Below are 14,424 nucleotides of genomic sequence, written 5' to 3'. Positions count from 1 at the left end.
ATTCATTAATCTTCCCTCCTGATCAGTTCCACCCATAATGTTCCCCAGGATGAGTACAATGTATTGCCCATACTGCTTTCTCTAACCTAACTTAATTCTTTCATAGCATTTTCACAATCTGAAATTATCTTGTTTAAATCAATTGGTGGGGGGGGTGGGGGGTGGGCTTGTCTGTCAGGTTTACTATTGTATGACAGCCTGAAATAATGCTAAAGAAAACAGTATGAGGCCAGGCACACTGGCTCAAGCCTGTAATCTCAGCACTTTGGGAGGCCGAGGCGGGCGGATCACCAGGTCAGGAGTTCAAGACCAGCCTGGCCAAGATTGTGAAACCCTGTCTCTACTAAAAATACAAAAATTAGCCGGGCATGGTGGCGGGTGCCTGTAATCCCCACTATCTGGGAGGCTGAAGCAGGAGAATCGCTTGAACCTGGAAGGCAGAGGTTGCAGTGGGCCAAGTTCCACCACTGCACTCTGGCCTGGGTGACGGAGCAAGACTCCATCAAAAAAAAAAAAAAAAAAATTATGTGAGAGAAATGTTTGTGAAAATAGTGAGGCCGAGCTTGGTGGCTCATGCCTATAATAATTCCAGTACTTTGGAAGGCTGAGGCAGGAGGACTGCTTGAGTCCAGACATTCAAGACCAGCCTGGTCAACATGGCAAGATCCCATCTCTCCAAAATGAAAAAATCAGCTAGCATGGTGGCATGTACCTGTGGTCCCAGCTACTCACAAGGCTGAGGTGGGAGGATCCCTTGAGCCCAGGAGGTCAAGGCTACAGGAAGCCATGTTTGAACCACTGCACTCCAGCCTGGGTGATAAGAGTGAGACTCTATTTCAAAACAAACAAACATAAACCATAGTGCTTGGTATTCATTCAATAAATATGTATTGGCATTCATTGTGTGCCTGACACTGAAGAGAGAATAATTGTGGCATATTATATTTTCCAAAGATGGCTGAGACAGCATCTCCCATTCCATATGCTCTTCTACATTCTCTCATTGAGAAGTAGAGTCCACCCCTTGAATCTGGTATGGCCAGTGATTCACTGCTTGACTTCTGAGGCTAGTCAGAAAAGGCAATTGGCTCTACACTGTGCTGGAACACAAGTTTTTGGAGCCTTGAGCTGCTATGTAAGAAGTCCAACTACCTGGAGACACCAGGCTGTGAGGAAGCCCAGGCCATATACATAGACCACATGCAAGCACTCTAGTCCACTGCCCCTGCGAAAGTCCCAACAGATGGCCAGAAGCAACAGCCAGACATGTGCTTAAAGATGCCTAGAGATGACCAGGTTCCAGTTATTGAGACTTTCCAGTGGGGATGCCAGACATCACGGAACAGACATAAGCCATTCCCACTGTGCCCTATCCAAATTCCAAAGCAAAAGATTCTATGAGCATAATAAAATGATGTTTCCAGGCACTACATTTTGGGGTGATTTCTGATACAGCAATAGTAATCAGAACAGCAATGAACCTGACAAGTTTCCTGCCTTCATCGAGTTTATATTCTAGTGGCAAAAGACATACAATAAGCAAAAAATGCCAAGACAATAATATGAATTATAAAATGCTGGGATAACCATACACCCATGTGCAAAAAAATGATGCTGGACCCTTTCCTTACACCATACACAAAAAATTAACTCCAAGTGATTCCTAGAAGATATAGTCAATATTTATACATTTCAGTGATTCATTTAAAAATTAGCTTGAACTAACACCTAATCTGAAAGCTTTAGTATAGTCTTACTATAACGACTAAAGCATTTCTCCTTCCTTCCTTTCCTCCCTCCCTCCCTTCCTTCCTTTTTTCTCTCTCCCTTTCTGTTTTAGAGACAGGGTCTTGCTCTGTCACCCAGATGGGATCACAGCTCACTGCAGCCTTGAACTCCTGGGCTCAGACAATTCTCCTGCCTCAGCCTTCCGAGTAGCTAAGACTACAGGTGCATGCCACCACACCCAACTTCTGTTTTAAAAAACCTTTTTATAAAGATGGGGGTCTCACTATGTTGCCCAGGCTCACCTTGAACTCCTGGGCTCAAGCAATTCTCCCACCTCAGCCTCCTCAAGTGTTGGGACTAATACAACTGAGCCACCACACCCACCTGACTGAAGCATTTCTAATGTTAACAAGTACATGGCCAGGTGCAGTGGCTCATATCTGCAATCCCAGCACTTTGGAGGACAAGGCAGGAGGATGGCTTCAGCCCGGGAGTTCAAGACCAGCCTGTGCAACACAGTGAAACCCCATCTCTACAAAAAATACAAAAAGTAGCCAGGTGTGGTGGCGTGCACCTGTAGGTCCAGCTAGTCGGGAGGCTGAGGAGGGAGAATCACTTGAGCCTGGGAGGCCAAAGTTGCAGTGAGCCAAAATTGCGCCACTGCATTTCCACCTGGGCAACAGAGTGAAACGCTGTCTCAAAACAATAATAATAATGATGTTGACAAGCACATGATCTGTAGAAAACTTAAATATAGTGATAAAAATGATTTTTTTAAAACTCTAAGTGGATTACAGAATTAAATGTAAGTGCAAAAACTAAGAAATCTTAGAAAAAAAGCACAGGAGTAAATCTTCACAACCCTGGGTTAGGCAAAGCCTTCTTAGATACTATGTCAGAAGCATATGCAACACATCAGAAAGAAAACACAGCAAGGGTATGGAGAAAAGAGAATGCTTATACACTGTTGGTGGGAATGTAAATTAATACAGCCATTGTGTAAAACGGTATGGAGGTTCCTCAAAATATCAAAAATAGAGCTACTGTATGATCCAGCAGTCCCACTATGGATATACATCCAAAGGAAATGAAATCAGTATGTCAGAGATATTTGCACTCACATGCTTATTGCAGCACTATTTACAATAGCCAAGATATGGAATCAACCTATGTCCATTAACGGATAAATGCATAAAGGAAATAGAGTGTATATACACAATGGAATACTATTCAGCCATAAAAATGAATAAAATCCTATCATTTGCAACAAAATGGATGAACCTGGAAGAGACTATGTTAACTGAAATAAGCCAGACACAGACAAATACCACATGATCTCACTCATTTGTGGAATCTGTAAAAGTTGATCTCAGAAGTAGAAAGCAGAATTTTCTTTCCATAGGCTGAGGTGGTTAGCAGAGGGGGAATGGGGAGATGTCGTTCAAAGGATACATAATTACCATTAGACAGGAATAAGTTCAAGAGCTCTACTGTATAGCATGGTGACTACAGTTAACGATGATATATTATATTCTTGAAAAATGCAAAGATGGTAGACATTAAATGTCTTTACCACCAAAATAACTGTGTGATGTAATACATTTATTAGCTAGATTTAACTATTCCACAACGTACATATACTTCAAAATATAATGTTGTACACAATAAATACATACAACTTAACTTGTCAATTTAAAAAATCTTGGCTGGGCACGATGGCTCACATCTGTAATCCCAGCACTTTAGGAGGCCAAGGCAAGCAGATCACTTGAGGTCAGGAGTTCGAGACCAGCCTGGCCAGCATGGTGAAACCCCATTTCTACTAAAAATACAATAAAATTGGCCGGGCGTAGTGGCACATGCCTGTGGTCCCAGCTACCTGGGAGGCTGAGGCAGGAGAATGGCTTGAACCAGAGAGGCGGAGGTTGCAGTGAGCCGAGATCACGCCATTGGACTCCAGCCTAGGCGACAGAGCAAGGCTTCTGTCTTAAAAAAAAAAAAAAAAAAAAAAAAATCTTCTTAGGCCAGGCACAGTGGCTCGTATCTGTAATTCCAGCATTTTGGGAGGCCAAGGTGGGAGGATCACTTGAGATCAGGAGTTTGCGACCAGCCTGGGCAACATAGCGAGATCTCGTTTCTACTAAAAAAAAAATAATAAGATAAAAAAAAATTAATCCTTTTAAAATTTAAACTTAAAAAAGCATAAGCAACAAAAGGAAAAATAAATAAATTGGACTTAATCAGCAATAAAAACTTCCATTGGCCAGGCATGTGGCTCATGTCTGTAATCCTAGCACTTTGGGAGGCCAAGGCAGGGGCTTGAGCCTAGGAGTTCAAGACCAGCCTGGGACCAGCCTGTGAAACATGGCGAGACTCCATCTCTACAAAAAATAAAAAAATTAGCTGAGTGTGGTGGCATGCACCTGTAGTCCTGGCTACTTGGGAGGCTGAGGTGGGAAAATCACCTGAGCCCAGGGAAGTCAAGGCAGAAGTGGGCTGAGATCACACCACTGCACTCCAGCTTGGGCAATAGAGTGACATTCGGTCTCAAACAACAACAACAACAACAAATGTCTGCACTTCAAAGCACACCATCAAGAAAGTACAAAGACAATCCACAGAATGGTAGAAAATTTTTGCAAATCATTTTTCAATCGGGGTCTTATATTCAGAACCTATAAAGAACTCTTAAAACTCAAAAACAACCAAAAATACCCAATGACAGAAATGGGCAAAATTTTGAATATCACTTCTCCAAAGATATACAAATGGCCAAGACGTGTATGAAAAGATATTCAGCATCATTAGTCATTAGGAAAATGCAAATCAACATCATTTATGAGATACCACTTCACATCTGCTAGGATGGTTAAAATAAGACATAACAAAAAGTTTTAGCCAGGTGTGGTGATGTACACCCGTAGAGCTACTTGGGAGGCTGAGGCGGGAGAATCCTTGAGTTCAAATCCAGCCTGGGCAACATAGTGAAACCCCATCTCAAAAAAAAAAAGAGAATTCATCCACGAGAAGTCTAAGGGAAAAAAAAAGTGTCAGTGTTGACCAGAATGTGGAGAAACTGAAATACTCATATACTGTTAGGACGGTAAGACGGTGTAGCCATTTTGAAAAATAGTTTGTCAGTTCCTCCAAATGTTAAATACAGAATTATAACCCAGCAATTCCAATCCTAGGTACAGATACTGATATGGTTTGGCTGTGTCCCCACCCAAATCTCAACTTCAATTGTAATAATCCCCACGTATCAAAGACAGGACCAGGTGGAGATAACTGAATTATGGGGGCAGTTCCCCCAAGCTCTTCTCATGATAGTGAGTTCTCACGAGATCTGATGGTTTTACAAGGGGCTTCCCACTTCGCTCGACACTCATTCTCTCTCCTGCCAACCTGTGAAGAGATGCCTTCTGCCAAGTCTCCTGAGGCCTCCCCAGCCATGCGGAACTGTGAGTCAATTAAACCTCGTCTTTATAAATTCAATCTCAGGTATGTCTTCATAGCAGCATGAGAAGGGACTAATACATATACTCAAGATAACTGAAAATATATGTTCATATAAACACTTATACATGAATGTTCATAACAGCATCATTCATAGCAGTCAAAATATGGAAATAACCCAAATGTCTATTAATGATGAATAAACAAAATTTGTTGTATCCATATATATTTGGAGACTGAATCATGTCTCCAAAAAGCTATGGTGAAGCCCTAACCCCCAATACCTTAAAATGTGACCTTATTTAGAAATAGAGTTATTGCACATGTAATTAGTTAAGACGAGATCATATTGGAGTAGGGTGGATTCGTAATTCAATATGACTGGTGTTCATATAAGATACACATGCAAAGATACAGATACACAGGGAGAATGCCATGACAATGAAGGCAGAGATTGGAATTACGCAGCTACAAGCCAATGCGAATGATTGCCAGCAAACCATCAAAGGTGGGAAAAAGTAAAGAATAAGATTCTTTCCTATAGATTTCAGAGACAGCACACAGCCCCGCCAACACCTTGATTTTTACTTCTAGCCTTCAGTACTATAAGATATTAAATATCTGTTGTCTTAAGCCACCCAATTTGTAGTATATTGTTACGGCAGCCCTTGGAAACTAATAAATTATATAATGGAATATTATTTAGCCATAAGAACAAATTAAGTAGTGATGCATGCTAAGTGAAAAAAAAACAGACATTATAAGACTATATATGATTCCACTTATACAACATATTCAGAACAGGCAAATCTATAGGCAGAAAGATTAGTGGTTGTCTAGGGCTGAGGGCATAGAGGTAAGGGAGAAATGGTAAGTGAGTGATAGTGGGTAGTTTCTTTTTAGAGTGATGAATATGTTATAAAACTGTGGTGATGGTTACACAACTCTGTGAATATACTAAAAACTACTGAATTATACACCTTAAATTGGTGAATTATATCTCAATAAACTTTTTAAAGGGAGAATTACTAAAGAAATTAACAGAATGATATGACAGAATTGGGGAGGGGTGGGGATACTTGAAATAGAGGATTAGTAAGATTCCTTACAAGTGGTAACATGTAAAATCTGAGCTGAAATCTGAAGGACATGGACAGCTGAAAGAGCATTCCAGACAGAGGGATCCTAAAGTGAGAATAAGCTTGCATATTTGGAGAACAGAAAGGCAAATATGGCTAGACTATAGTAAGTGAGGTAGAAAGTGGTATGAGATGAAGTTGGGTAGATAGGCAGGAGCTAGACAGTACATTAATGCTACAAAAATTAGAGGTAATCAGGTAGCTACAGTAAAATTGCAGGCATCTTCATTTCACCTTTGGGGAACTCTAGTTCACAGTATACACCTTTGTATCCCAATAGGCTTAGTAATAGTTGCCTAATTTCACTTTAAACATCCATAACCACAATGAACAATAACCCATAGGTATCCATTCCCAAAGTTAACTGAACCTCTTGGGTTTGGGCCAGCTGCTCTTGTGCAATCTCAGTCAAAACTAGTCCCAATCTATCCCTAGGCTAAGACTTTCAGGTTTGAAAGCCTAACCCTCACCACCAAAATTAGACTCCTAAACCTGTCTAACACTAACCCAGATAGAGTCAAAGCAACCCATTCTAGAGACTAGGAACTTTCTAAGACTTGTGGAATGTTCTTAAGGCTCAAAGATTCCTATGGCTCCTTCAGGCATGGTGGCTCACACCTGTAATCCCAGCAATTTGGGAGGCTTTGGCAGGCGGATCATTTGAAGTTAGTAGTTTGAGATCAGCCTGGCCAACATAGTGAAATCCCATTTCTACTAAAAATATAAAAATTATCTGGGTGTGGTGGTGGGCGCCTGTAATCCCAGCTACTTGGGAGACCGAGGCAGGAGAATTGCTTGAACCTGGGAGGCGGAGGTTACAGTGAGCTGAGAGCACGCCTCTGCACTCCAGCCTGGGTGACAGAGCAAGGCTCTCTCTCAAAAAAAAGAAAAAGAAAAAAAAAGGCCGGGCGCGGTGGCTCAAGCCTGTAATCCCAGCACTTTGGGAGGCCGAGACGGGCGGATCACAAGGTCAGGAGATCGAGACCATCCTGGTTAACACGGTGAAACCCCGTCTCTACTAAAAAAATACAAAAAACTAGCCAGGCGAGGTGGCAGGCGCCTGTAGTCCCAGCTACTCGGGAGGCTGAGCCAGGAGAATGGTGTAAACCCGGGAGGCGGAGCTTGCAGTGAGCTGAGATCTGGCCACTGCACTCCAGCCTGGGCGACAGAGCTAGACTCCGTCTCAAAAAAAAAAAAAAAAAAGAAAAAAAAAAGTTTGTACGACTCAAAGAATAGAGAAAACTCAGACCATCCTTAGGAATAAAACAAACTAAATGAGCAATTAACCCAATATTTGTGTCCTCAACCTGTTTACTAATTCCCCCTTTTGGGACATAGATGATACTGGCACCTATGCAGGTCAAAACATTCTAAAGTTATTTCAAAAGCTTGCCTTTTCCCCTCTGGTTTCAAACTGGATCACAGTTTTCAGTAAGAAAAGGTGATATGGCAAAATTCAAGAAGAATAATGTTCTGCACCAGCCTAAACATATTCTTTTCAGTTTCACTTAAATAGTTCTCCCATCTCTTATACTGTCATACAGCTTGTGTCAAACACCTGTTGACCTCATTATGGAAGCATTTCAATAACATCCAGAAATGGGCCTAAGAAAAACATGTGAAAACATAGTGAAGATGTAAGAAACAAACATACAAATCCGAGATGTAAACAGAACTGGGCAGGCCATTTAATAAATTTGAATTAACAAAGTGATGTTAACCAGAGCCCAAGGCTGCAAATAAATCCAATAAATTTACCATCATACCTTTATATATTTAGGTTGCTGCAAAAGTAATGGCAAAAACCACGATTATTTTTGCACCAACCTAATACAAGTCCACCAATATTTTAAACAAGACAAAAGGTAGTAAAAAGAGTATTATTTTCATTTACCCAGAAAATTAGCTCTAATCTATAGGCTATCTGTAGAGTTAAAAGCAAAGCACAACAAAAAACAAAACAAAAAACTCCAATGTGATTAAAATTGGTAGTAACTTGGACTTACTGTTTGGCCTGGTTAACATGAACCCCTAGTGTATAGCTCAGCCATTTGTATGTCACCTGTAAGAAGAAAAACATTTTCAAATGTTTTATTAGATGACTCCAGAGTGCAGATCAGTCCCGAGTGTCTGTTCCTAAAGATCCCTATTCTTAGATGGTTATGCCTTATAAATTACAACAAATGCCACTGCGGCTTTGCCAAGAACTATCTATCTGGATAGGCAGGACCAAGTTACTTATCTTAAAAATGCTAGTAAGTTTGTTTCATGAAGTAATGAAAAATAATCTAACAAGACAGGTTGAACATACCTAGCAGAAAAAGCTCTCATTTTCCTCACATTCCTTGTTTTACTTAGGCCCTTTCCTCATGATGTCTTTTTTTTGGGACCACCAGCCAAAGCCATCCTAAAACTCATGCAGAAGATAGATGACTTTGAAATGTTATGTCTCAGAAACTTCTAAAGAAAGTTGCACCCATGCAAACATTAAAGGGCGCTGGTGGTGCAGGGGTCAGGAAATGAACAAAGAGGGTAAATATTTTTATAAGAGATCAGATTGGGAACTACCAGCATCAAGCCTTCATCCCTCCTAGACCCAGGATGCCTGCACTCTCTTCTCTCAAAGTCTCTCCAATTCCAAATGTCAAGCTTCCAATAGTTAGAAGACTTGCACAGGTTAGGCAAAGGTAGTGTGATGTAGAAGAAAGTATTAGTAAGAGGACAGACGTAGGTTGAAAAATTGCCTATCCCTTACCAACCGGAAATAAACAAGTTATTTGGCCCCTCAGATTCAATTTCCTCATCTAAGGATACCACCACCGACCTGGGGTAGGGTGCGGGGAGGTCACTGTAAAGATTAAAGTGCCTTAGCACACAGCATGCACTCGATCATCAAGGTTTGAAAAGTGCACTCACATCCATCATCTCGCTTGATCTTTACCGCACCCCTGTGAGGCGGGTCAAACCTCTATCAATGCTTAAATTTCCAGGAAGAGGAAACAGTATCTGGAGGTTACACAACTTGTAACTTAACACAGTTAAGACACGATTTCCTCAACTATAAACGTAAAACTTTAAACGCCAACCACCTTAAAAGATAGGTGTAGGGACGCCTTAGAAATACTCAGCCAACGGCCCTCCCTCCTCGCCCGGTCTCCGCGGCTCCAGCCCCAGGCTCTGTTCAGAGCACGCCCACCCAAGGGACACGGACTTCCGTGTGTGCCGGAGGACCTTCCCGACGAGTCCTCGCTCGCCCTGGGGCACAGAGCTCACCCAGGTCCCCTCGTAGGGACCCGTCTCCCCCTGCTCCCCACGAAGCCACCTCAGAGAGAGTCAAGGCTCCCGCCACCCCAGCCGGGCCCAGGACCCCGGTCGCACGCCCGCGTTCCCCAGTAGTAGCTGCTCACGATCTTGTTTTGGTCCGTGACGAACTCGTCTATATTTTCCAGATAAAGCTGGTCCGCCATGGTGCGGCAGCGCTGGGACCCGCCTCTAGCCCCTCTCTCAACCACAGACACAGCTCCCGCCGGCGGGAAACGTCTTTGCTCCCTCCCAGGTCCCGGGTCGTTTCCCCGGCAACGGAAGCGACGCACTACGGCGGCCCTCAGCGAGTCAAACTAGTTATGGAGACGGCGCAGACTGAAGTAGGCAGAGCTAGTGGGAAACAGCAAAGTAAGGGGCCTCCTGGCTAGTTTTTTCCTATACCTACGTGCTTATGTTAAAGTTTAATTTATAAATTAGGCACAGTAAGAGATTAACAAAAATAACTAACGATAAAATAGAACAATTGTTATTATTATACTGTAATAAACATTAGTGAATATGGTCTCTTAACAGATGTCGTTGGATGTAATATTTCCCTACCGAGATTGGCTGCGGGTGATGAAACCCGGGAAAGTCCGGATAAAAGGGAGACTATTGAAAACAAGTAATTTTAGTAGTGCTGCCAACTGGGGAAAAGTACTGCCTGTTATAATCCCTCAGAGTTGAGAAATTAGGGAAGGTTTTTCCAGAGGGGATGAGGAGAGGCTGAGTGTTTCGGATAGAGGCAGGAGAATTTGCTGGAAAAGAGTTCATTATCTCTGGATTATTAGGAGAAGAGGCGGGTGAGAGATACTTGGGAGAAACCAAATAGTTGTGCCTAGGAGAATGTGAAGAGGTGCATGAGCTGTGTTCTCAGGAAAACTTGGAGAAAAGTTATCAGGTTGGGGAATTTCAACTCAAATTTCTCCTAATATCACCCCCCAAAAATCTTTAATAATTGACTTCAGCATAAGGTGGTGCAGTTCAGTACCGCAGCTGTAGTGCATAAGTGAATCAGACTTACTGGGTTTGAATCCTCGTTTTGCAGTTCGTTGTGTAAAGTTAGGTAATTCTTTAGCCACTAGGAGCCTATTTCCTTATCTATAAAATGGGAATAATAATAGTACCTACTTCAAAGGCTTATTGCAACATGCATTCATTCAAAGCACAGCAAAATCCTGAGAAAGGCCAGATACTGTTCTGAGTGCTGAGGTGCTGGGGCTGCAGCTGTGAACAATAATAAACCCAGCCTGTTCACATGTAGCTTACATTCTGAGATATTTAAGTGAACCATAGTGGTGGTTTAAAATAGGGCAGCAGACTGGGCGCGGTGACTAACGCCTGTAATCCCAGCACTTTGGGAGGCCGAAGGGAATGAATCACCTGAAGTCAGGAGTTCGAGACCTGCCTGGCCAACATAGTGAACTCCTGTCTCTACTAAAAATATAAAAATTATCTGGGCATGGTGGCACATGCCTATATTCCCAGCTACTCGCGGGGCTGAGGCAGGAGAATGTCTTGAATCCAGGAGGTGGAGGCTGCAGTGAGCCAAGATCATGCCACTGCACTTCAGCTTGGGAAACAGAGGAAGACTCAGTCTAAAAGTAAAATAAAATGGCTTGGCGCAGTGGCTCACACCTGTAATCCCAGCACTTTGGGAGGCCGAGGCAGGCAGATCACCTGAGGTCAGGGCTTTGAGACCAGCCTGGCCAACATGGCAAAACCCTGTCTCTACTAAAAATACAAAAATTAGCCAGGTGTGGTGGCACATGCCTATAATCCCAGCTACTTGGGAGGCTGAGGCAGGAGAATCACTTGAACCTGGGAGACAGAGGTTGTGGTGAGCTGAAATCGTGCCACTGCACTCCAGCCTGGGAAATAGAGTGAGACCCCCTCTCAAAATAAATAAATAAAATAAAGTAGGGTAGCAGTGCCAGACACAGTAGGTCACACCTACAATCCCAGCGCTTTGGGAGGCCAAGGCAAGGGGATCACTTGAGCTCCAGGATTTCAAGACCAGCCTCAGCAACATAGTGAAACTCCATCTCTACTAAAAAAAAAAAAAAAAAAAAGCCATGGTGGTGGCGCAAGCCTGTGGTCTGTGGTCCCAGCTCTGAAGTGGGAGGATGGATTGAGCCCAGGAGGTACAGGCTGCAGTGAGCGCTTGATAACGCCACTGCATACAGCCTGGGTGACAGGGTGAGACCCTGTCTCAAAAAATAGTAATTTTTTTTTTTTTTTGAGATAGAGTTTTGCTCCTGTTCCCCAGGTTGGAGTGCAATGGCGCAATCTCAGCTCACTGCAACCTCTGCCTCCCGGGTTCAAGTGATTCTCCTGCCTCTGCCTCCCAAGTTGCTGGGATTACTGGCGCCCACCACCACGCCCAGCTAATTTTTTGGATTTTTAGTAGAGACAGGGTTTCGCCATGTTGGCCAGGCTGGTATTGAACTCCTAACCTCAGGTGATCCACCCGCGTCGGCCTCCCAAAGTGCTGGGATTACAGGCATAAGCCACTGTGCCCAGCCAATACATTTTTTAAAATAGAGTAGTGGTAGTGGAAATTGAGAGAACTGAGTGACTTGAGTTTTCTGTTAGTTGGCAAAACCTGCTGATGAATTAGATGAGTGAAGTGTGGAAAAAACAGGAATCAAGGAAAATACCTAGATATAGAACATAAATCTTTAGGTAAATGGTGATGCCCTTGACTGAGACATGAAAAACTGGAAGCAGATGAGAAAATCAAATAATTCTATTTGGCAAGTTATAAATGAGGTAATATACATAAAACCCTCATGCAGTAGCTGCACACAATAAAATCTATAATCATTGACTATTACATTATTATATACCAGACACACTGTACCAGGTACTTGGAGAGCAATATTTCATTTAGTCCTCATAGCAATGCTGCAAATGCATTATATTGTCCATATTTTATTTATTTATTTATTTATTTATTTATTTATTTATTTTGAGATGGAATTTTGCTCCTGTTGCCCAGGCTGGAGTGCAATGGCGCAATCTCGGTTCACCGCAACCTCCGCCTCCCGGGTTCAAGCGATTCTTCTGCCTCAGCTTCCCGAGTAGCTGGGATTACAGGCCTGCACCACCATGCCTAGCTAATTTTGTATTTTTATTTTTATTTTATTTTATTTTGTGTATGTTTCAACATCTAAAATACAAATATTTTTGTACCTAAAAATTGTAACTTTTTTTTATACTTTAAGTTCTAGGGTACATGTGCACAACCTGCAGGTTTGTTACGTATGTATACATGTGCCTCATTTTGTATTTTTAGTAGAGACAGGTTTCTCCATGTTGGTCAGGCTGGTCTTGAACTCCCAACCTCAGGCAATCCACCCGTCTCCACCTCCCAAAGTGCTGGGATTACAGGCATGAGCCACCACGCCCAGCCTATTAATTTATTTTGTTTTATTTTTTGAGACGGAGTCTCGATCTGTCGCCCAGACTGGAGTGCAGTGGCACGATCTTCACTCACCGCAATCTCTCTGCCTCACAGGTTCATGCGATTCTCATGCCTCTACCTCCTGAGTAGCTGGGATTGCAGGCATGCACCACCACACCAAACTGTATTTTTAGTAGAGAGGGGGTTTTGCCTTGTTGGCCAGGCTGGTCTTGAATTTCTGACCTCAAGTGATCCGCCCGCCTCTGCCTCCCAAAGTGCTGGGATTACAAGTGTGAGCCACTGCGCCTGGCCATTGTCCATGTTTTAGAGACTAGATTGTTGAGGCTTAGAGAGAAGTAGATTTTTCCAGGATTATTAGGTGGTTACTGTGGGATCAGAACTCAGGCCCTTGTCAGTGCTCCACAGGAGTGGGAAGTAAGTCAAGATAATTGGCCAGGGAAGAGTCTTGATACTATCCCTATGCCAAATGGAGCAGATGACAGTGAAGTGGCTATGTTGTCTGGGCTGTATACCCTGGGGTTGGTAGTCTGGCGCCAGGAAAATTTAGGACACTAACACAAAGAGTTTAGGAGCGGAGGTTTAATAGGCAGAAGAGAAAGAGAAACAGTTCTCTTTATATAGAGAGAGAGGGGTCTCCTAGTGATCATGGTGGCAGATGCACTGGACTTTATAGTCCAGCTTGAGGAGGCGGTGTCTGATTTATGTAGGGCTCACAGATTGTTTCGATCAGGTGTGACATTTACATAGCCCAGGGAGAAGGCTGGTATCCCCACCCTAATCTTATGATGCAAATGAACTCTCCTTGGCTGGCATCATCTTGTCTGCTCCTTACTGTACACGTGGCTAGCAGAGAAGGGATGATGGAGCCGCCATCTTGAACATGTCTAGTGCCTAGTTCCTGCCCACATTCACCCGTGCAAGCTCCCAACTTGCTTGTCTACATCTGCAGCTCGACTTTACAGGCTGGTCTTTGTTATAAAATGATTTGGGGCTGCTTTTCATTAAAAAGAAAAGCCTTACCGTGGACTCCTATCCTTTTACTATCTGCCTAAGTGATTTCTTCTTAACTCCTATATCAACCACACTGTTTAGAGTACCCAGCCCAACCCAAAGGACATGCCAATATTAGGGCTGAATGACTTAGCTGGATTAGTGGTTACCCTTGGTAGGGTAGAAACTGGAAGGGACTATGAGGAGGCTTCTGAGATGAAGGTAATGTTCTTGATCTTGGTGCTGGTTGCATGGTGTGTTGAGTTTGGAAAATGATTTGAGGTACATACTTTTGATATGTATATATAGTTTTCTACGTGGATGTTTGCATTAATCAAAAGTTTAAGGAAATTGATTATTTGAGGAATCTTTTTTTTTTTC

General features: G+C 42.9%; 1 protein-coding gene across 3 annotated transcripts in view; it reads right to left on the bottom strand.

Moving 5' to 3' along the window:
• The window catches only part of POLD3 (DNA polymerase delta 3, accessory subunit), a 52,113-nt gene extending 42,200 nt beyond the window's left edge, over positions 1–9,913 (bottom strand). Inside the window, exons 1-2 of one of the 3 annotated variants that reach the window (XM_025356231.1) lie at positions 9,731–9,913; positions 8,330–8,385 (exon numbers count right to left, since the gene is read on the bottom strand). In XM_025356231.1, coding sequence (XP_025212016.1) covers positions 8,330–8,385; positions 9,731–9,790 — 116 coding nt within the window. In that variant the 5' untranslated portion in view covers positions 9,791–9,913. Of the gene's footprint in view, positions 1–8,329; positions 8,386–9,412 lie in introns of all 3 variants that reach the window. The other 2 variants (XM_025356232.1, XM_025356233.1) reach the window with 2 other exon arrangements.
• Positions 9,914–14,424: the final 4,511 nt, after the last annotated feature.

Source organism: Theropithecus gelada, chromosome 14 (assembly GCF_003255815.1).
Source record: "Theropithecus gelada isolate Dixy chromosome 14, Tgel_1.0, whole genome shotgun sequence".
In the NCBI taxonomy this organism is placed as follows: domain Eukaryota; kingdom Metazoa; phylum Chordata; class Mammalia; order Primates; family Cercopithecidae; genus Theropithecus; species Theropithecus gelada.
The sequence above is the reverse complement of the archived record's forward strand: the minus strand, read 5'-3'. Positions and strand labels throughout refer to the sequence as shown.